The 21,096-nt window shown below is 50.1% G+C and overlaps 1 protein-coding gene across 1 annotated transcript; it reads left to right on the top strand.

The window, feature by feature from the left end:
- The first annotated feature begins 621 nt into the window (after positions 1–621).
- NRROS (negative regulator of reactive oxygen species) lies at positions 622–18,161 on the top strand. The gene is made up of 3 exons (XM_075555640.1): positions 622–751; positions 13,736–13,856; positions 16,020–18,161. Exons 2-3 carry the CDS (start codon positions 13,749–13,751, stop codon positions 17,994–17,996), a joined length of 2,085 nt encoding a protein of 694 aa, XP_075411755.1. The 5' UTR covers positions 622–751; positions 13,736–13,748; the 3' UTR covers positions 17,997–18,161.
- The last annotated feature ends 2,935 nt before the right edge of the window (positions 18,162–21,096 follow it).

The following is a 21,096-nucleotide window of genomic DNA, read 5'->3' as shown; positions in this document are numbered from 1 at the left end:
GGAGCCCCCAATAAAATTATTTTTAAAAATTAAATAAATAAATAAAAGGCTTCGAAATGTTCCATGATCTTTTCACGCCATTTTAATGAATTTTTTGAGACCTCCTCCCCGTCATGTGTGTGTTGTCCACCAATAAATAGAAAATTCCCCCATGCCGTCTGGGATCGAGTAGCACATGGTACCCCTAACACCACAAAGTAATATCACAAAGCAATTTCTATCTCTCCTCCCGCTCCTTTAGCTCGATGTTAAATCCATGCAAGGAGATTATTAACAAAGATTGGCGGAGTAGATGACTCTCCCAGACAGTGGACTTGACAATTGGCAAACGGGCATCCTGCCCATTCTCAACAATCGCCTCGGCTTGGTCTTTGGACAGAACCTTGAAGCAGAGTTTCTGGGTGAGCGGAGCGCCCAGGGCCGGGTCCCCAGCTAGCTCGCCTTCAAACCCTCTGCAGCAAAAGCTGGGGGCGCCCAGAAGAGTCCCCCGCCTCCTCTGGACCCCTGCGTCCGTCCGGGCGCCCTCCCCTCCCCTCCCCCGCGCCGGTGAGCCCTGGTGCTGAGTCGCTGAGCAGCTCGCTCTCCATGTGACTTCAGCTTCCGTCGGTTCCTTCCGCAAGGGCCAAAATAACCTGATGCCCTAGAGAGGAGGCCGCCCGCTGCGCTCGGGTGCTGTCGAGGAGGCCTGGGCCCGCCGAGCCGCGCCCCGGGGAGGATGCGCGCGGCCGAGCCGCCTGCGCCCGCGGGAGCCGTGAGTGTCTGGGGGTCCTGGGGCGGGCGAGCTGCGGAGGCTCCCGGTCAGCGCCCGCCCGGGGCCCGGGGCGCCGCCCGACGGGAGCGCCGCGTGGGCGGGGGCTCCGTCCAGCCTGGCCCGGCTCGGGGCGGCCGGCTGCAAGGTCAGCGGGGGACACCGAGAGAGGAGGGGTCCCCTCCGGGGAGACGGGCAGCCGGGGACCCGGGCGCGTGGTGGAAACAACTCGGACTGGGGTCTCGGGCCCGGGTTGAGTCAGGCTCTGCCGGGGTAGGGCGGGCCCATCGGCCCACCTCGCTGGGGCTCGGTTGTCCACATCTGCGAAACGGGACGGTGCCCTGCTTCGCTCGCTGGCAGAGGCGACTGCAGGAGGGCACCGCAGCCCGAAGCCCGAGAGGGTTGGGCGCGTGGGTCTCCATCTCTGCCGCTCAGCGTGGACGGGGAGTCCCGGTTTCACGGAGGCGGCAGCAGCACACGCGCGTCCTTGGAGACCCGGGGAAGGAGCCCCGCGCCACAGGCAGGGCCCTTCTCCCAGGAGCATGTGTCTTTGGAGATTCGCGAGAGAGTGTCCCCAGCTAGAAGGGCCTGGCCCAGGGTCCTTCTGGACACCTCTTGGCCTCTCCTTGAAGGCTGGCTCTGGAAGGGGGGACACATATACCCAGGCATCCCAGGGCACCTAGGTGCCCTGCTGCCGCTTCACTCCCCACCCCCACTCTGAGAGAAGTTGAGCACGTGCCCGAATGGGGCTGGGGCTGAGCGGCTGAGGCAGGGTCCTCAGAAGCGCCCCCCCCGCCCCCCCCTACAGGGCTGGACCCCTGCTCCGAGCGTCCAGGGGGAGGGAGGGTATCACAGAGAACAGTGGCTCTCAACCTGCCTAATGCCCGACCTCATGTTGTGGTGACTCCCCCAACCATAACATTATTTTCGTTGCTACTTCATAACTCTCATTTTGCTACTGTTATGAATGGGGTGGCCCCTGTGAAAGGGTCGTTGGATCTCAAGGGGTCGCGACCCACAGGTTGAGAACCGCTAAAGAGGCTTCTTGGCTGCGGAGTGCCACCCATTGGGAGTCGGGATGGCAGAAACCTCAGGCGTTTATGGAGCGGATCCTCTGTGATTTCCTGTGCCCCGGCCACCTCTGCAGGGTCGCACACGCCGTCCCTGCGGTTTGCTAGCTTTTTATAGCGCTGAGACATTTGTTTTTCTCTTGCCCCTCATGTACCCCTGAGAGTTACTAGATCGAAGTGTAGAGAAAACACGCTGCCTCGGGCCGGTAGTTTCAAACACACAAACACATACGCAAAACCCATTTCATGAAAAGAGCGATTTCAGCGAATGGGTGCTCTCATGGGAACTTCCTGAAAGCCAATAGAAACTCAATTTCCAATAGTCCTTAAAGCCATTATCCAAAAGCAGGCGAGGCGTCCCCCACAGGCTGCCCATTTCCGGGATCTCTGGTTGGGAGCCTGGGTTAAAACAGCGTCTGGACTTGGAGGAGAGCAGGGGGCTGCTGATGACGACTGGTGTTGCCGCCACGCTGCCAAGTGCCAACGGCGCATCTGGACAGCCTGGGAGCCTCGCGCCGCCGCGCTGGCACTTATTGCAACCACATTTTAAGGGCAGGCTGGGCTCCGCACCATGACCGAGAGAAACGAGCTCCCGCACCATGACCGAGAGAAACGAGCTCCGGCGACTTGTCTATAACCAGCTCAGGTACCTGTGCGCCCGGGCAGCACCTCTGCACACCAGTGAGGATGATTCAGGAGATCTTTGCCCTTGTAGAATTTCTTTAATATAATTCTCCCCGTTCCCATCAAACCATTCTCAGCCGTGTCATCAAGCAGAGTGCTCATGTGTGCGGGGCCTTAGACTGAGCTGGGTGGTGATCGCTAGAAACGCAGAGATGTGGGGACTGGCCTTGTATGGTTGGACTTACAGTCTCACAATCAACTATAACACTGAGCGCAGGGGTCAAATTCGATAGGATTCTTAGTTACAATGGACAAAAACACAACATAAATTGGCTGCGGCAAAAAAAAAAATAAGGTGGGGGAAGGATTTGCAGATTCAAATAACTGAAAAAGTCTATGGGCAATGGTTTTCTGCTTGACAGGATTCAGGTGCTGAAACATCGTTGGTTATCCACGAGCTGCCGTTCCTCAGCTGGCTTTCCTCTGTGTAGCTAGTTGCGGCTCTGGAGTTGGCAACAAAGATGGCTGCCTGCAGCTCCAAACTTCTGTTTCACCAGGTTGGCTCCTGAAACAGGAAGAGAAAGCCTCTTTCCCCATAATCTAGCAACCATCCTTAGATTGACTTTTATGGTCCTGTTTTTGTGTTGTACCCATAAGAAGGCAATCTCCCTGGGCAGGGCGTAGCAGGCTCCTAGTTCCCTCCTGGAGCCAGGACCTGGGGTCGGACCCCACAGAGGATGAGCTAACCAAGGAAGAGAGTGGTTTCCCAGAAGGGAAGTTACAACTGTTACCAGAAGAAGGAGAAATGAATGTGGGTAGGCAAAACCGACCCAACTCCAGACCAGAGAGAGTCAGGGGATTCGGCGCTGAGACCAGACCACAGGTTCTTTTCTCGCTTTCAGGCGTGAGTGATTTCAGGCTGAACAGGCAGGAATGAAACCCCCTGCTTCTCAATAGTGAAGTGGGCACAAGAAGCAGAGCTGGCGCTCACCGTGTACTAAATGTGGCCATGTTAGCCCTTGCAGCCCCGGGACAGAAAGCCACCTTGGCCAGTCCTCTGCTGCCGCCTTCCAAGAGAGTGAAGCAATGTGGGGGAGGGGTGGGGAGTGGGGGCAACCAGGCGCAATGATTCACACATAACCCTACCCCCCGCCCCAAGGGGGGCGAACAATAGAAACGTGGGTGAAGGGACACAGCAGACAGTATAATATATGAAAATAATAAAATTAATTTTTAATTTATCAAGGGGTCATGAGGGTAGGAGGGGAAAATGAGGAGCTGCTACCAAGGGCTCAAGTAGAAAGAATATGTTTTGAGAATGATGATGGCAACAAACGTGTTTGATACAACTGATATATAGATTGTTATAAGAGCTGTAAGAGCCCCCAATAAAATGACATTTAAAAAAAAGGAAGAAGAAGCAAAGAAATGTAAGGGAATTTCTTCTCAAGAGACAGAACTTGGGGACTCTTGTCTTTTCTCTCTAGCCTTCCTCACGCAGGACGGAAGTGTCTGAGGCAGTTGAGCACCCACAGTGTCCAGCAGGGGTTCATCGAGAGGGAGACTCTCTTCTCCTGATAATCTCATGTCACTCTACTTTAGAGGTCAGGCTGGGCACTAGCTCCTTCTGGTCCCCGCTTTTGTCACTCACTCCCCTCATGGTTCAGTTCTGAGTCCTTGCTTTTCTAGTGGCTTCACACCACCACACCCAGTCCAGAGGACCCACAAACCACCCTGGCTGAGCTCCTTTTTCCACCAGGCCCTGGGCCACCTCTCCCAGCCGCTGGCCAGCCAGCACCTCAAGATCCCCTCCTAACGCTCTCCTACTGGCCTTTCTCTTGCTCAGGATTCTTGCTCCTGTCTTTCAGTTCCCGAATGGAAGCTTCCACTTTAGCTTCTCCTGGCTTCCCATTTCCTTCTAAATCCCATTGCCCCGACTCTGTAGCTCCTTTTTCAGTACCTCTAAAGGCTTTCCTTTTTGCCATAGCTACTCCTTGGAGGCCAACAGTTGACTCATCCTCTGCATGGACCTGAACTCCATTTTTTTATGAATTCCAATCAGATTTTGAGAAACAAACAAACAAACACAAACACCCAGAGACACCAGCCTTAGACTAGATAGCCACCTCCCCCGTGTAATTGAGAGGTTTTGAAAAGTCACAATTATACTCCATCCAGAAATCATATCATGAACATTCTCCTAGCTTTTCACTGCCACACATAAAAATACCCACTCAAGAGGATACACTTTAATCTGAGTCAGTTTCTCCTCATTAATGGCAGTGGATATCAATTAAATTTTTTTTATTAAGGAACTTTTACACCACCCCCCCCCCCAAATAAAATAGCTGACTTGGCCTTCTCAGGATGCTTTTCAATTAAATGACTAGGAAATTTGAGAAAGTAGGAACGTTTTTCTAAAAAGTTACTTGAAATACATACTAAACTACTTGGAGGAACTGCATGGATGAATCTAATTTATTTTGAAATACATCAAAAGAGTAGATGGCCTGAGGATGGGTCCCAAACCAACACACTGCCATCACGTCTAATTGGACTCTTAGCTACCCTCTAAGACAGAGTAGAACTGCCCCTCTGGCCTTCTGAAACTGTAACTCTTTCCAGGAGTGGAAAGCCTCACCTTTCTCCATCAGACTGTCTAGTGGGTCCAAACTGCTGACCTGTGGCTAGTAGCCTACAGGGTAACCACTACACAACCTTGCTATGAATGCTTTCAACTTTGCGGCATATTCTAAAATACAACAAAGCCTGTGAGATCTGGGGCTGGATAGAACTGCCTTGTTTTTCAGGGTCTTAAATATTTTCCATCGTTGACAGGGTGCAGCCTTAGCCCTTTTCTATTGCTTGTGTTCATGGAAAATATTTGAGTTCCTTCTCTGACAGCTTCTGCCTTCCCCAGGTTCTGACTTTTGCAGATTCTCCTGCATAATAAAAGGTCAATGTTAAGTCAATGGCGATGCTAAGTTACTAGGAGCTTGGCGAATGGAGAAGACCAGGTACAAGATCTTTCTCACGGAGGAAACATGCGCAAGAAGTGATGGAGTGAGCGAGGATAAGGAGTATCTCAGGTGGCGGCGATTCACAGGATCAAATTTGGATTGATGCCGGACTTAAACCTGCCTTTAAATTCAAGCTTTAACACTTTAGCGGAAGGCCCAAAGGCTACCGAATCTTTGTGTGCCTCAGTTTACCGGATGCAAAAGGGGGATAACATTGACTTGCTATGGTGTTTTTATTATCTATTTCTTTGTTTGCAACTTTTTTTTTTTTTTTTTCATTGCAACATTGGCTTTATTCTGGCACTGAGGAGAGTATCCCATAATATTTCTTTTGTAAGCTTGTAATATATAAAGCTGCTATTAAAAACATTTAGTAAAATATGGATATACTCGGCAATGAAAAAATGGTATTTAGATAACAGGGAATTTCTCATTGTATATTTCAACAATGTTTGCAACTTTTATCGGATGCAGAATATTCAAGATTTTTACAATTGGCCACACTTTCTGTAAAGGACTATTCCGCATATTCTGCAACAAAGAAAATGAATCAATGAACTTATTCAACACTTAATGTAAAATTCCATTGAGCGCCTTCTACACAAAAATTAACTTTCGCCAGTTTTGCTCTAAACAGATCATACTTCAATTTTGTTTTTGGTTTTTTTACTGTGTGATTTAAAAAAAAAAAAAGAATTATTGCGTTACAAGTTGAGCTGATAGCCACATTGGCCACTCCGTGGGAGCGAGATGAGGCTCTCTGCTCCTGTAAAGATTACCAGCCTTGGAACACCTAATACATGCATCAGAATCAACTTGGTGGCAGTGAGTGGTGGATGTGGATGCATGTACAAAGGAGACATCCCTCCAACACCCCCACCCCCACCCCCACCCCACCCTACACACTAGCTACGTCAGAGCAAGGCATTGTCTTCTCCATGGGGGACAGAGTTGCATTTTGAAGACCTGCGGCCAAGATGCATCCTGTGGCCATGGAACAGGGCAGAGTGCACTGACCGCTCAGTTCGAAAGGGCTGACCCTGACCACATAGGGAAACCGGCTGACTCATATGTGGACCTGAGGAAATGAAGTTCGAGTAGGGAGGGTTCTAAATGGGGCTCCACACACTGTGGCCAGGAGGGGCCAGAGGAAGAGCTAAAAGGGAGAGAGGGAAGGTGTCCTTCCACGCTCCCCTCTCCCTGCCCCCTCCCATCTGAGGCAGACAGACTCAGCTGTTCCTTTTGTTTCCTTCCCTAGCCCCATGCCTTTTCCGTGTTTGTTTTGCTTTTAATAACCTCGACTGTTAACCAGGAGCCCTGGTGGCGTAGTGGTTAGGAGATGGGCTGCTAACTGCAAGGTCAGCAGTTTGAAACCACCAGCTGCTCCTCAGGAGAGAGACAGGGCTTTCTACTGCCCTAAAGAGTAACAGGCTCAGTAACCTACAGGGGTAGGTCTACCCTTTCCTAGAGGGTCGCTGGGAGTCAGCATTGCCTCTGTGGCCGTGAGTTTGGTTTGGGGTTGGTTGACTGCTAACAAGAGGGTTAGAGCTTCAAGTCCACACAAACGGACCTCCGAAGAAAAAAGCCTGCCAGCCACTTCCGAAAGGTCCGCCACTGAAGACCCTGGGGGGCACGGTTGTCGTCTGACCCGTGTGGCCCCAAGAGTCCAAATCAGCTAGGCAGCAACTGTCATTTTCTATTTGCCTTTTTTGAAGAGTGTAAGCCAGCTTACAGCCCGGCTCAGTCTGCTGGTCTCCCCCTCCCACCGCCCCAGTGGACTCAGGGTGAACAGTCTGGCAAATGCCCTTCCCAGCACGCCACACCAGAGACAGAATGTCAGGGTGTTTGCCTCCAGGAGATGCCCACATCTGCACATGCGGGAAAGGTTCCAGTCACCCTAATTTTAGGCTAAGAAGCAGATAGACCCAAGCTGCTTGCCGGAGGCTTTCAAATGCTTTGTTGTTGGAAGTGGTCCCAGCCTGGGCTTCTCTTCTCTGTGGAAGGTGACCTGCTGCCTTTCCCTTTCTGCCGGGATCCCAGGTGGGATTTGCTCTTTCATGGACAACAGAGGACACCTCCCTTTCTTGGGAAGCGCTCCGTGTGGTACCATCTGCTCTCCATGCTTCTGGAGAGTTCCTCTCTGAGGCCATACAACATGACATTTGTTAAGCACTTGACTGACCGAAAGGTTGGTGGTTCGAACCCACCAGTCACTCTGTGGGAGAACAATGTGGCAACCTGCTTCCATAAAGAGTAGAACCTCGGACCAGTTCTCCCCTGTCTGTCAGGGTTGCTGGGAGTCAGAATTTACTCACGCGCGTGGTAGAGCTGTCCAATAGGCATCGGGCTGCTAACCTCAAGGTCAGTGGTTCAAACCTACCAGGTACTCAGTAGGAGAAAGATGAGGATTACTGCTCCCATAAAGAATACAGCCTTGGAAATTTGTGGTGGATTACTTGACCTCGCGGTCAGCAGTTCAAAACCGTCAGCAGTACTGTGGGAGAAAGATGAGTCTTTCTACTCCCATAAAAAGTTACAGTCTTGGAAACCCACAGGGAGAGTTTTACTCTTCCTAGAGGGGCTTGAGTCAGAATGGAGTCATCGGCAGCGAGTGTATGTTTGAGTTGAGATGAGTCTAAATTGACTTGATGGCAGTGTCGGTGGTGTTATTGATACTACTCACCCTTTGGGCTGCTAACCACCAGGTCTGAAGTTTGAAACCACAAGTCACTCTGTGGGAGAAAGAAGGGGCTTTCTACTCCCATGAAGAGGTACCACGTTGGACACTCACAGGGGCAGTCCTCCCTTGTGCTATGGGATCACCATGGGTCGGAGTTGATTGGATGGCACTGAGCTACTCGCTTTCTCCACTAGATCTCTTTCTTTGCACTCTTTTCTGTTTATCTGATTATTTTGAAGAGAAAAGTCTCAATTCCATGCTAATCTATGTATTACACCCATTTTAATGCTTGCTAATAGCTTTTAGTCAAGTGGTCACAGTCCCAGCTAAGGCAAGAGCTGCAGTTGGTGGTGGTAGCAGCAAGGGGTTGCCTAGAGGAGCACTAGCAAGAAGCAAACCCTCTCCCCTGAGGGATATTTGAGTATTCTATGCACCTTTGATATTAGGCCTCTAGCATCCTTTACTAAAAAGCAAAGCAGGCAAAGCAAAACCCAACTCAGACTAGAGTTACTCCTAAATATTCACAAACTTTTTGTAGATGGACCCTTCCCTGGTGGTACATGGGCTTTAATATACTCTTAAAAATTCATTTAAAAGGTTTATTAACTGTATTAGTTCAGGTGAACTAGGGAAATAATCCAGAGGCAGCCATCTGTGTATAACAAAGAGCTTTAAGTAGAAGAGCAATTGCATATTGAGAAAACATCCTAGGCCAGTCCCGATCGAGTCCGTCAGTCCAATATTAGCCCATATGTCCATTACCAGTCTATAAATTCCTCTTCAGACTCACACAACACATGCAATGATGCTGAATGTAGGAAGATCACAGGCCAGTGGGTGGACAGTCTTGTGGGTTCAGTGGTGGTGGAAGCATCTCAGTGCTGGCGTGAGTCTCCTTGTGGCTCTGCCAGCTCCAGGGCTCTGGCTCCATCAACGTAGCTCCATCTGTCTTGTCAGCATGAAGATGAAGCAGAGAAAGGACGGCTTGCCTCTAGTGAGCTGTTTATCTCCATAGTACCTCAAATGAGGACATCAAGCTGCAACCTGATTGACAGGCTAGACTCCACCCATCGCAAGTTGATAGATTATGTAGCCGCCACATTAACACAGGAAAATCAATGTACATTTGAGAAAAGTAGTACAATTGTCAACTATCTCAACATTTCGCATCAACAGAAATTGTGGAAAATCTACCTGTCCGGTGCATTAGCAGCGTACGTCTGGCAATCACAACACCAGGGTATGAGGTGAGAGTAGTACTAGCTGTGATTGTTAAACTTGTCTTGATTCCTAAGGGCTTGGCAGGTATAGAATGGTGACATTTGACAGGTAATGATGAAACACATTAGTTGTATAATTTGATAGTTCTGTAATGATGCAGTTACATGATGTGAAGTGATCGTTCTCCATTTTGCATAGTGCCAGTTTTTCCATCCCTACTGGATCCTTGGAATCTAATCAGGTCATAAGTGAGGAATGAGTCTCTATGCTTAATAGTCAGAGGGCCAGCCGGACAGAAATAGCGATGCTACTGTACTCCTGAACAACTTTGATTATTGTGTTTTCGATAAAATAGAAATTTCAGGACTCTGAAGAGGCCCTGGTGGTAGAGTGGGTTACAGGTTGGGTTGCTCACCACCAAGACAGCAGTTTGAAACCACCAGCTGCTCCCTGGGAGGAAGATGAGGGTCTCTAGTCCCACATGGAGTTACAGTCTCAGAAACCCCTCAAGGCAGTTCTACTCTACCTAGCGGGTTGCTATACGTTGGAGTTGACACAATGGCAGTGAGTTTGTTTTTATTTTTGTTTTGGTTTAAGAGGTGGACAACAACAGCCCAAAGGTTTCACTCACCCTCTCTTCCTGTTCACCGCGAAAGCAAGTATCACCCACTAATTTCTTACCCTGATAGTCTTCGTTGGCTGGCATGTGTTCGTTTTCATCAGCGAAGCAGTCCTGAGTCCAGAAGTGACGTGACCATGGAGGAGAACGAGGAAGCCCAGTCTCTGCTAACAGCGTGGGCATGCCCTTCCCAGAGGGGGGAATGCTCCCATGTCTTTCATTGTTTCATACAGGCCTTAGGCCGGTCTTTTATCTTAAATTGGGTTGACTGGGCAGATATCCTCCCTTTTTAAAATTTTGTGCAAATTGGAGAAGTAACTAAGCATCATTTCTAAAACGAAGATGAACTTTTGCAGCTCATGTGCATTCTTCTCCCTCACTGTTAGCGCTCACTTACTTCAGAATACAGTCATAATTTATGTAGCTTCTATGAAACAGATCTGTTTTCAACACTTATTTATTACTATCAGGTCTGGATGGAGAAAAGCCAGATCAAAAGTCATGTTGATGTTCTGCCTCCAAAGGAATGTCAGCTCTCTTCCGACATGGGACAGATGTGGGGCTCATCACACGTTTACATGATAACCAACCAGAATGCACAGCCGCCTGATGACTGATTACCTAGGGCATCGCACGACACATTTGAGGTGTTAATACCTCCAGGACTTCTTAGAGAAGAACCAGCAAAGACAATGTATAAAGACTGGAGATGGTCAGGCTAGTTAGCAGATGAAAGAGAGCATAGATAGAACACGAAGAAGACTCCACTTGAACATGAGGTAGGATCTATGACCTTACCCTTTCCAAGTCACACAGAGCATTCTCTTGTCTCTTATTAGCACCTGCATCCGCAGCCCCCTAAAGTTTTTCACAGTCAGAAGTTCAATCTCTGGCGTTAATCCTGATCCTGATGACTGAACAAAAAGAAGATATCTTCTAGAAATTGCTAACTGGATAAAAGAATATATAGGATTCATAGGCTCTATATAAAGGAGAATGGAACGTGTCAGCTTCCACACCAGAAATGGACACTTTGATTTTGTGATATGGGTTCAGAGGGACAGACAGAAGGAGAGTCCATTAGGGCTGCTGCTTCCCATGTCAAGATCTCCGATTTGATATAGGTTTAGGGCAATTCCCCAATGATTACCCAACACAGGAGACATGTCGCTTATTCAAACAGTACTTTGAATCCCGGCTCATTTGTAGTGCCTTTGTACTTACTCATGTGGGAGCCCTGGTAGTGTAGTGGGTTATGGCGTTGGGCTGCTAACCACAAGGTCAGCTGTTTGAAAGTACCAACTGCTCCGTGGTGGAAAGATGAGGCTTGCTACGCTCAGAAAGATCTACAGTCTCAGAAACTCACCAGGGCAGTTCTTACCCTGCCCTATCGGGTCCCTCCGGGTCAAAATTGATTCAGTGGCAGTGAGTGAATAAGTTGTACTAACTGAGACTCCCTCAGGGGACCTTAGTTCATGAAAGGGGAACCATCGATCCCGACCTTTTCATTGTAAGCAGGAGAGGTTCCAGATGACCTCATTGAAACGATTGATGCCACACGATGCATGTATCTCCCATCATAATGGGTTTCCACTGGCTTCTATTTATCAGCCAAAAGTGAAATAAAATGAGCCACACTGGATTTGGACATAAATAGAGATTTCAAGAGGTGTCTGAGACAGGAGTAAAGCGGGGCTGTTCCGTATTTGCAAACTCAAGCTTTCGTCATCTGTAACATCTTGAAGCTGGGGACCCGATGGGGGCTGGTTAGCCACATGTGGGAGAAAAGAGAAGATATACGTAAAAATATGCTTGGTGATCTAGCAAAAGTAAACCTAGACTCCTGGACATACATACCATCAGGCCAACCCAGCATCCCGCTGTGGCAGACGACCCTTTCATGGAAGGGCGGACACTTCTAGTTTGGGCATTTGGATGGATGGGGCGGGTCCTCCTAGAAGGGTCAGTGTCACAGAAGCAAGCACTGTCCCAAACCTGATGGTGCATGGGGGAGGGGTGGAACAGGCGGCAGGGAGGACGTGCCAAGGTTTCATCTCCCTGACTCCTCGAGAGAAAAATACATAGGACGTTATACTAAGCTACTTGTTGTTAATCTGAAATTCACATTTAACTGGGGTTCTTATCCACTAAGCCGGACGATCTTCCGATCCCACGGTTCCAGGTGTGTGGAGCGGGAGCGGGGCTGGGAGGACTCTGAGCACAGGAGCTCTTGTGGTTCTGCTTCTGCCATCTGGGCCCTGTGCATGCCCACGCCTGCACAGGTGCAGGCACGGAAGGGGATTCCCAGTGTCCAGCAAGTATTGTGAGCTTCTGCACTGGAGGTTCTCTTGGTGACAAGGAGAGCTGGCCTGGCCTGCAAGGAAGGTTAAAGGTGACCAACCTGGTTACTTAGCTTTTCAATTAATCTGTTTTCACTGATGAGGATTCACATCTGGCCAGGCTGTTAGATTAGCCTTCTGACTGTTAATGAATATGACGAGGGGGCCAAGGGAAGGACCCAAGATGGCCTCAATGTGTCAGGCAGCAAAGTCTGAGGGTTGCAGGTCTGGGTGATGGGGGAGGAGGCTCAGCTCAGCGCTGGTGCTGCTGGCCCAGGAGAAGACTGGAGAGCAGGCTCTGCTGACCCTTCCTGAGCAGATGTCCAAGCGAAGGTGGGCAGATGGAATCCTGGGACCATCACGTCTTTCTGATCCAGAGCATCGCAGAGCTTGGAGGGGTGCTGCGGAGTCATCAGTTCGCCCAAGGGGTGGGTGGGTAGTCGGTTCCCAGAGAGCAGCTGCAGAAGCAGTAGCCAGTTCCCCAGACCTGCAATGGGTTCCCTTTACGATCTTCCCTACGAGCTCTCAGGGAGGGAGGCTCGTGCAATGCTTCTGCTAGCCAGCCCTGGAGCCTTCAAAAGGCCACTTGTCATGCCAGGGCCTTTATCCTTGTCTGTGCACCTGCAACAACGTGATGCCATGGACCTATCCCGTCTCTCTTAGGTGTCTTCTTCGCTCTAAACTTCTGTGGGTGTTCAAGTATCTTTAAGCATCCTCCTGACTCCTGATCTGTTCAGGCAAGAGGGCTGATACCCCCACCTCGTCAGTCGTCCTCGTCATATCCTCAGAGAGCTTCTGCCATTGCCCTTCACTTTCCCCGACCTCCTTCAGACAAAGTATCAGTCTTTTTCAAAGGGTTCTGTTCACATGAGTTAATACATGAGATCTACTCTTTTCTAAATCTTATGCCAGCAAGGCCCCTAATGACTCTGCTGGACCAGAGGCTGCAATTCAGACTTCAACCCCAGCCCACCTTTCGTTGATCCGCGGATCGCTTATTCAGCCAACACGTGTTGTGCTCGTGCCGCGCATCAGGCAAACGGGAGCCGCTGGGAAGAATGTTTCCGCAGAATGGCCGAACGCAGGGAACCCCAAGTGGCTCGAGACCTGGTCACTCGTCTTTCGCTTCTCTTTCTGCTGCTGGACTCTGGGAGCTTCCAGGTTCAGCCACTTGCCCATTCGATGGCAGAGGCAAAGCCAAAAGGAGTGTTTGGTGACAGTTTCGGTGAAAGGTTGAAACTCTTGGCTAAATTGAGCATTTAGAGAATCTGTGGCTCTCCATCTCCAGCTGACCGTGTGCCTCTAAGACCACAGGAAACTGGGAACTGGTTCTTGATACCGGGCGGTGCGCATGGTGTGCAAAGCCAGCCTTTGGGGGGTCCTTATGTACTTCTTCTCTGCCCTCTGTCACCAGGGCTGCACTGGAGATGGAGTTGCTGCCTCTTTGGCTCTGCCTGGGTTTTCACTTCCTGACTGTGGACTGGAGGACCAGAAGTGGAATGGCCACAGCAGCTTCTGCAGGGCCCTGCAGACTGGTGAGTTTGCCCGCGGAGCCCGGGGGGAACAAGGTTTGCTCGGTCTGGAAAGCTGAGGAGTACGTAAAAAGAACGTGACAGATCCATTCTTCTTCTTTTTACAACTCAATGGACGAGTCGGATTAAAAAGAGTTGTGTAATCATCGCCACATTCCATTTTGTGCTCATGATTATTAGTTCCCACCCACCCCCCAACTTCCCATGTCATAACTAGTAACTCAGTTACTCTCTCTGAGAATTACCCACCCTTGATTTCATATACAAAAAAAAATCCTCCCTCCCCCCCAAAATCCAACAACAATAACAAAACAGAAAAGCTCAAGCAGAAAATATTTAAAAAAACACTGTTTTAAATGTGTCAAAAGGGAGAACAAATGAGAAAGTGTTAAAATTTAATCTAATTACATCTGCATTATTCCACTTTCCAATGCACTCTGTCTGGTAGCAAGGCTACCCACATCCCTGGTCCATAGTTAGAGAAGATTCTTTCGTCCGTGTGGGGCCCACACTGGATTTTGAGGTCTCACTGTCATCCATAGCTTTCTGCAACCCAGGTGTTCTGATACCAATCCCTCCTCTGGATTTGGATTTTGCTCTTTACAGTCCTTGGCTCACATAGACTGGTGTGCTTCTCCATGTGGACTTAGGTGGTGTCTCACTTAGATGGCTACTTGTTTGAAGACAAGCCTTTCCTGCAATATCCCAGATACCTTTTTTTGTGATAATCAGGCACCATCTGATTTTGTCACCACACATTGCAACAGCACTCATAGCTTGTATCAGTGCTGTTTTAACAGGAATACCATAAGTGGGTGGCTTTAGTGAACAGAGATTTGTTTTCTTACAATTTAAGAGGCCAGAAGTCAGAATTCCTGGCAGCAGTCCAAGGGAAGGTTTTCTCTCTCCAATGGCTCTGGGGGACAATCCTTGTCTCTTTCCAGAGGCTGTTCCTCAGTGCCTTGGCCATGTTCATGCTCAGAAGGATATGTAACTTCTCTGGTTTTGCTTGTTTCTGTGGCTAAGCTGATAATATCACTTAAAAGCTTTTGTTCCTGGACCCATGACTGATAACCTGCAGCCTAATGTTTTGCCAATCTTGAAAGCCATTGTAATGAGCTCCCAAATCCCGAGGCCAGTGTGGTTTCTGCCCTGAGACCAGGGTCACCTCTCTCCAACCTGCCTTCTACCCTGCACAGCCACAGCGGAGTGGGACTCCAGAAGAAGGCCGAGCTGGACACAGTGAGCTCTGGGCTTTGGTCCCAGTTCTGCCATGGACAGGTCTCTTCTCCTCACTTTCCCAATTGTGCTGTGCAATTCTGTACATTTGAGGTGGCATTGACCTCAAAACTTCAGTAGTCATCCATGTAGGGAAGCCTCCCAGACAAAAATGCTGGTAGCAGGAAGAGTCGACAGTCCTGTGGGATACTGGGAAGTGCCTCTGTTATTCTGGGGACAGACGTTCTGGGGAGAGTGAAAGCAGTGTGACAAACAAACGAGAGCTTCCGGCTAATAGCTGGAGTCAATTCCGATGCAGGGCAACCCTGTAGGACAGAGTCCAACTCCTCCCGTGGGTTTCCAAGGCTGCAAACCTGCATGGAAGCCAAATGTGACACTGCACCACCAGGACCCCTCAGAACCACAGTGGCCAAATGTCCGGTGCTGACTGTGGGCCCAGGGCAGTGCCACGCTCTCTGTGTGAGTGCTCTCGTTTCGGCTCACAGAAATCGTCCAAAGTAGGAAGCATGCATACATATTGTTTTGTTTTGTTTTTCTCAGCCAGGATCACACAAGAAATAAGTGGCAGAGGTGGGATTCAAAGCCAGGAAGTGGCTTTGGTTTTTAATACTTCTCATAGATAAAACTCAACTGCAAGTTCAGGTGTGATCTCTCGACCCCTAACAGGCAGGTGCCCAGATCCGTCTCTAACTCTGTGGGCCTTCAGTGAGGCTTGAAACTCAGCTCCGAGCAGCCGATCTAAGTGGGAAGGTAAAAGCAAAGGAGAGTCCCCACTCATTCTAATTTCCATCCTATTTTAAAAATCATAACCTGTGCAGTCACGCCCTTCAGTTGCAGGGATAATCCTCTAAATGGACTAAGCTTCTTTCTATAAATGTCTACCTCCCCAGCCTCCCTCCTGCTGACCCGTGTGTTTTTTGGACGTAGGTGGGTAGAGTCACCGACTGCCGCCAACACCGCCTTGCTTTGGTGCCCAGCAATCTCTCACCGTACGCTCAGACGCTCATCCTGGATGCCAACCCCCTCAAGACTCTATGGAACGATTCCCTGCAGCCCTACCCTCACCTGGAGAGCCTCAGTCTGCACAGCTGCCACCTGACACACATCCACCGGGGCGCCTTTCAGGGGCAAAGCCAGCTGCGCAGCCTGGCTCTGGCTGACAACGGTCTCTCCGAGAACTACAGGGAGACGGCAGCTGCTTTCCACTCCCTCCTGGGTCTGCGGAGGCTGGACTTGTCGGATAACTCCCTGACGGAAGACATGGTGGCCCTCATGCTCCAGAACCTTTCCTCGCTGGAGTCGGTGTCCCTGGCAAGGAACACCATCATGCGGCTAGACGACTCTGTCTTTGAGGGCCTGGGGCGCCTCCGGGAGCTGGATTTGCAGAGGAACTACATCTTTGAGATCGAGGGCGGTGCTTTTGATGGTTTGCCTGTGCTCAGGCAGCTCAACCTGGCCTATAATAACCTGCCTTGCATTGTGGACTTTGGCCTCACCCAGCTGCAGGTCCTTAATGTCAGCTACAATGCCTTGGAATGGTTTCTGGCTTCCGGGGGAGAAGCCGCCTTTGAGCTGGAGACGCTGGACCTCTCCCACAATCAGCTGCTCTTTTTCCCTCTCCTGCCCCAATGCAGCAAGCTGCACACCCTCCTGCTGCGGGACAACAACATGGGCTTCTACAAGGACCTGTACAACACCTCGTCGCCGAAGGAGATGGTAGCCCAGTTCCTCCTGGTGGATGGCAACGTGACCAACATCACCACAGTCAACCTCTGGGAAGAGTTTGCTTCCAGCGACCTCTCACAGCTACGTGTTCTGGACATGAGCCAGAACCAGTTCCAGTATCTGCCAGATGGCTTCCTGAGGAAAATGCCTTCTTTGTCCCACCTAAACCTCAACCAGAATTGCCTGAGGCGGCTCCACATCCGTGAACACGAGCCCCCAAAAGTGCTCACCAAGCTGGACCTGAGCCAGAACCAGCTGTCGGAGCTGCAGTGGGCCCCGGGGCTCGGTGGCTGCCTACGGAGTCTCCAGGTGTTCAACCTGAGCTCCAACCAGCTCCTCGGGGTCCCTGCTGGCCTTCTGGCGGACGCCAGCAACATCACTACAATTGACGTGAGCCACAACCAGATCACACTCTGTCCCCCGCCAGGTCACCCGGGCCCTGTGGGCGCCCCCAGCTGTGTCGATTTCAGGAATATGGCCTCCTTGAGGAGCCTCTCTTTGGAGGGCTGTGGGCTGGGCGCCCTACAAGACTGCTCGTTCCAGGGGACCTCTCTCATTCACTTAGATCTGTCCAGGAACTGGGGGGTTCTGAATGCGAGCCTCGCCCCTCTCCAGGACATCGCCCCCACATTACAGGCCCTGTCTCTCAGGGATGTAGGCCTCCGTTCCAGCTTCACAGAGCTGGACTTCTCAGCATTTGGGAAGCTGAGGGACTTGGATCTGTCAGGAAATGCCTTGACTCGCTTCCCCAGGTTTGGAGGCAGCCTGTCCCTGCAGAGCCTGGATCTACGCAGGAACTCCCTCACAGCCCTTCCGCAGAGGGCTGCGTCCGAGCAGCTTGTGAGGGGCCTGCGGACCCTCTACCTCAGCCAGAATCCCTATGACTGCTGCGGGGTGGAGGGCTGGAAGACCCTGCAGCACCTGCAGACTCTGCGCATCCCCGACTTGGCCATGGTCACGTGCAACCTCTCCTCCAAGATAATCCGCCTGGTGGACCTGCCCCGAGAGGTGCCCCAGGACTGTAAGTGGACGCAGGTGGACATGGGCCTGCTGTATCTCGTGCTCATTCTCCCCAGCTGCCTCACTCTCCTGGTGGCCTGTACCGTCATCTTCCTCACTTTTAAGAAGCCTCTGCTTCAGGTCATCAAGAGCCGCTGCCACTGGTCCTCCATATACTGATTCTGGCCGCCTGCCTGCGCTGTAAGACCAGCTCCTCTGCTGCATGTCAGGACCCAGCCCAGAGGCCACCTCTGGTGACCTGGAAGTTCAAAGTGTTTCCCTCTCTCAGTCCTTCTTAGTTCTTCCTTCATCATCCTCGTTCATCGGCATCACCATCCTGGTAAACTATTTATTAAGTAACATTTGATGAAAATAAAAGTGCATCTCAAATATTTTTCTAATCAAATGAAGCTTGTGTTTCGTCTCCTTTTATTTTCCCCTCCTCTCTCGAGTTCTTGGGTAGTTTCCCTTGAATGATTTCCCAGTAGCCTTCGCTTGGTGAGTCCAGCGGAACTAGTGAGAAGGGCAGGGATTCCTTTCGGCAGGTGGTAAGGGTCAGTGCCCCCGAGGTTCCCCAAGAACAGGAAGAGGACCTGCATGAGATGGGAGCTCTTGGCACTCCTGCCTCGGTAGGCTTCACATGTCACTGCTGCCATAGTGGGCGGTGGCAGCCCTGGTTCAGGGCCCAGGATTCACAGGTGGAGTCTCTGGACTAGAGACACGAGTCTGGAATCGAGACAATCACAATAGGTGCCCCCCCCCCCCCCGGAGTATCTCTGCAGTGAACGCAACACCGGACGCAGCCCTCGTTCCGAGGGAAAGTTAGGACGGAAGCAGAAAGGAATGGGTTCAGCTGACTTGTGGATCATGTTTTGGTGAAGACCAAAACATCACAAACGGCTTCCTAGCAGATGGTCAAACTGTGCACACCTCATGCCTGGTTTCCTTTCTCCTGCCCTTCCTTCAAAGAACAGCCAACACTTTCTGAGCTCCTTTCCAGCCAGAAGAGAACAACAAAGACACGGCCCCCACCCCTGCCCTGTTGGTAGCTTAGAGCTGACACTGTCTTGTGCTCCGAATAAGCGCCCTGGTGGTGCAGCGGTCACACGGCGGGCTGCGATCCACATGGTCACCAGTACAAGCCAGCAGCAGCTCCTCGGGAGAACGGCTGAGCTTTCTATAGTTACGGGGGCTGAAACTCAAAGGGGGACCTATGAGTCAGCATCGACTCCAGGGCCAGGAGTTTGGTTTGGCCTTGGGCTGTGTATATTTGCTTATGAGGTCATAAAGGGGCTATAGGTACTGATGTGGAATGAACCAAAATTCAAAGCCACACTCAAACCACTCGGTCGACTCAGCCTCATGGCCAGCCGATAGGGCAGAGTAGAATTACTCCTATGGGTTTCTGAGGCTGTGAATCCTTATGGGACCAGAAAGCCTCATCTTTCTCCCTCAGAGCAGCTAGTGGTTTCAAACTGCTGACCCTGCAGTTAGCAACCCAACATGAGTGTAACTCACTACACCACCAGGGCTGAGAGAAAAAGGAGACTAAAAATCAAATAGAAACAAATTCTGAGTATAAAGGAATAACTTGACTGATGGTTATCAGGTTGGCTAAATGTCGGCAAAAATATTTAGGCAAATAAAAGATCAAATCAATGATTTTAAGCAAAGCAAAATTTCCCTTGGGTGCCCTAGAAGAGTATAAAGAAGGCCTTGCAGTAAGGTTTCGCATTCAATACCATGAGTGTCTGTCCGTGTCCAACATTGCCCTTATGGTGGCCCCATTGTTTCACTTCAGCATATCTCTTTTCATCCTGCCTTGTCCCAGCCCAGTGTCTTGGGTGTCCCTCAGGTGGCCTAAATGTCTCTGTCCACAAGAATAAATCTCTAACAACTCTTTCCACGGGGACCCCTTTCCCACAGTGACAACTAATTAGCTACTTAGACAAGTGGATCTATCTGTGCCCGGTGCTCTGATGCTTTCTCTTGGGTTAGCATATCACCCATTGAGTCAGTCAATGTTCTCAGTTGCTTGCAATTAAAGATGATTCTGTCCAATTTATGCAGCATGAAGGCTTACCAAGAGAGTGTTGGAAAGCTCATCGTCTCTCAGAGAAGGCTGAAGAACAGACATGGACGTGAGCATGAACAGAGGGATGCGTGCCACATAGAGCCAGCAGACCAAATCCTTCTTTGACCAACAATTGTGAGAACATGTCTTCAGGGACCTCTTAACACGGAGTGCCACCGCTTGTACTGCGGCCACTGACAGCCCTGGGCAGGGAAAGAAATGTTCTCTCAAGGCTGCTATTGTGTGTCATTAGCCCCTGGCACACAGTCTGGAGCAGGGCACCTGGTTAGCTGACCCTGTGTACAAGAGAGTCTGAGACAGAAAATATTGTCCTGTGGGTGAGGTGTCTCTGCTAGATGGTAGGCTGCTTCCTACCAACCTTTATAATCTGTGAAGTTCTCAGCACAAGGATGTTGTGCAGATGAGAAGGGATGACAAGACAGCACCCTACTATTTTTGGCAGCATGTCATTTTATCTTTAGCAGTGCCCTTTTTACTAGTGGAGGCAGAGTTGTCAGTGCTAATGGGGGCAGTTATCTGGGCCCTGGTGGCAAAGGAAGCTGTGCATTGAACTGTTAACCAGAAGGTCAGCAGTTCAAAACCGCCAGCCCCTCCAGTGGGCCCTTCAGGATTCTTATTCCTGAAAGAATCACAGTGTCAGCACCCCGCGTGGTCAGTCCTGCCCTGTCTTAATCGGCTCACTGTAAGTCGGAATCAACTCAGTTGCAGTGGGATTGGTTTCGTTTTTGTTTGTTTGTTTGTTTAAACTTTGGTTTTTAAAATCAGACTTGAGAACTAATGTAAGCAATTTATTCTTAGGATTGTGTTTCTCTAGAACCACAGCTGGTACTAAATGTCAGGCAAGGTTATCTAGAGAAGCAAAACTAGTGAAGTTTATATTTATCTCCTACAGAGAAGCTGGTATATTTGAACTGACAAACTTACAGCCAGCAGTCCAACAGTTGCTAAAAGAGCTCCTTTGTATATATATTTTTAAAAAACACTATCATTCAGTCGACTCCACTTCATAGCGACCCTCAGAACTGCCTCTCTGTGTTTTTTAGACTAACCCTTTATGAGAGTAGAAAGCCTCATCTTTTTCCTTCGGAGCAACTGGTGGTTTCAAACTGCTGATCTTGTGGGTAGCAGCCCAACATGCAACCACTATGCCATTGGGGCTCCTTTGTGTATGTACTGAGAGGTTTA

Source organism: Tenrec ecaudatus, chromosome 8, assembly GCF_050624435.1.
Source record: "Tenrec ecaudatus isolate mTenEca1 chromosome 8, mTenEca1.hap1, whole genome shotgun sequence".
NCBI lineage: Eukaryota > Metazoa > Chordata > Mammalia > Afrosoricida > Tenrecidae > Tenrec > Tenrec ecaudatus.
Note: the sequence above shows the minus strand (reverse complement) of the source record. Positions and strands in the feature narration are given on the sequence as shown.

What these genes read in the sequence shown, in the direction of transcription:
- NRROS (XM_075555640.1), top strand. Translation starts at nt 13,749, where the DNA reads ATGGAGTTGCTGCCTCTTTGGCTCTGCCTGGGTTTTCACTTCCTGACT. An exon ending in CTGCAGGGCCCTGCAGACTG is followed by an intron (nt 13,857 to 16,019) that starts GTGAGTTTGCCC and finishes TTTTGGACGTAG; the next exon opens with GTGGGTAGAGTCACCGACTG.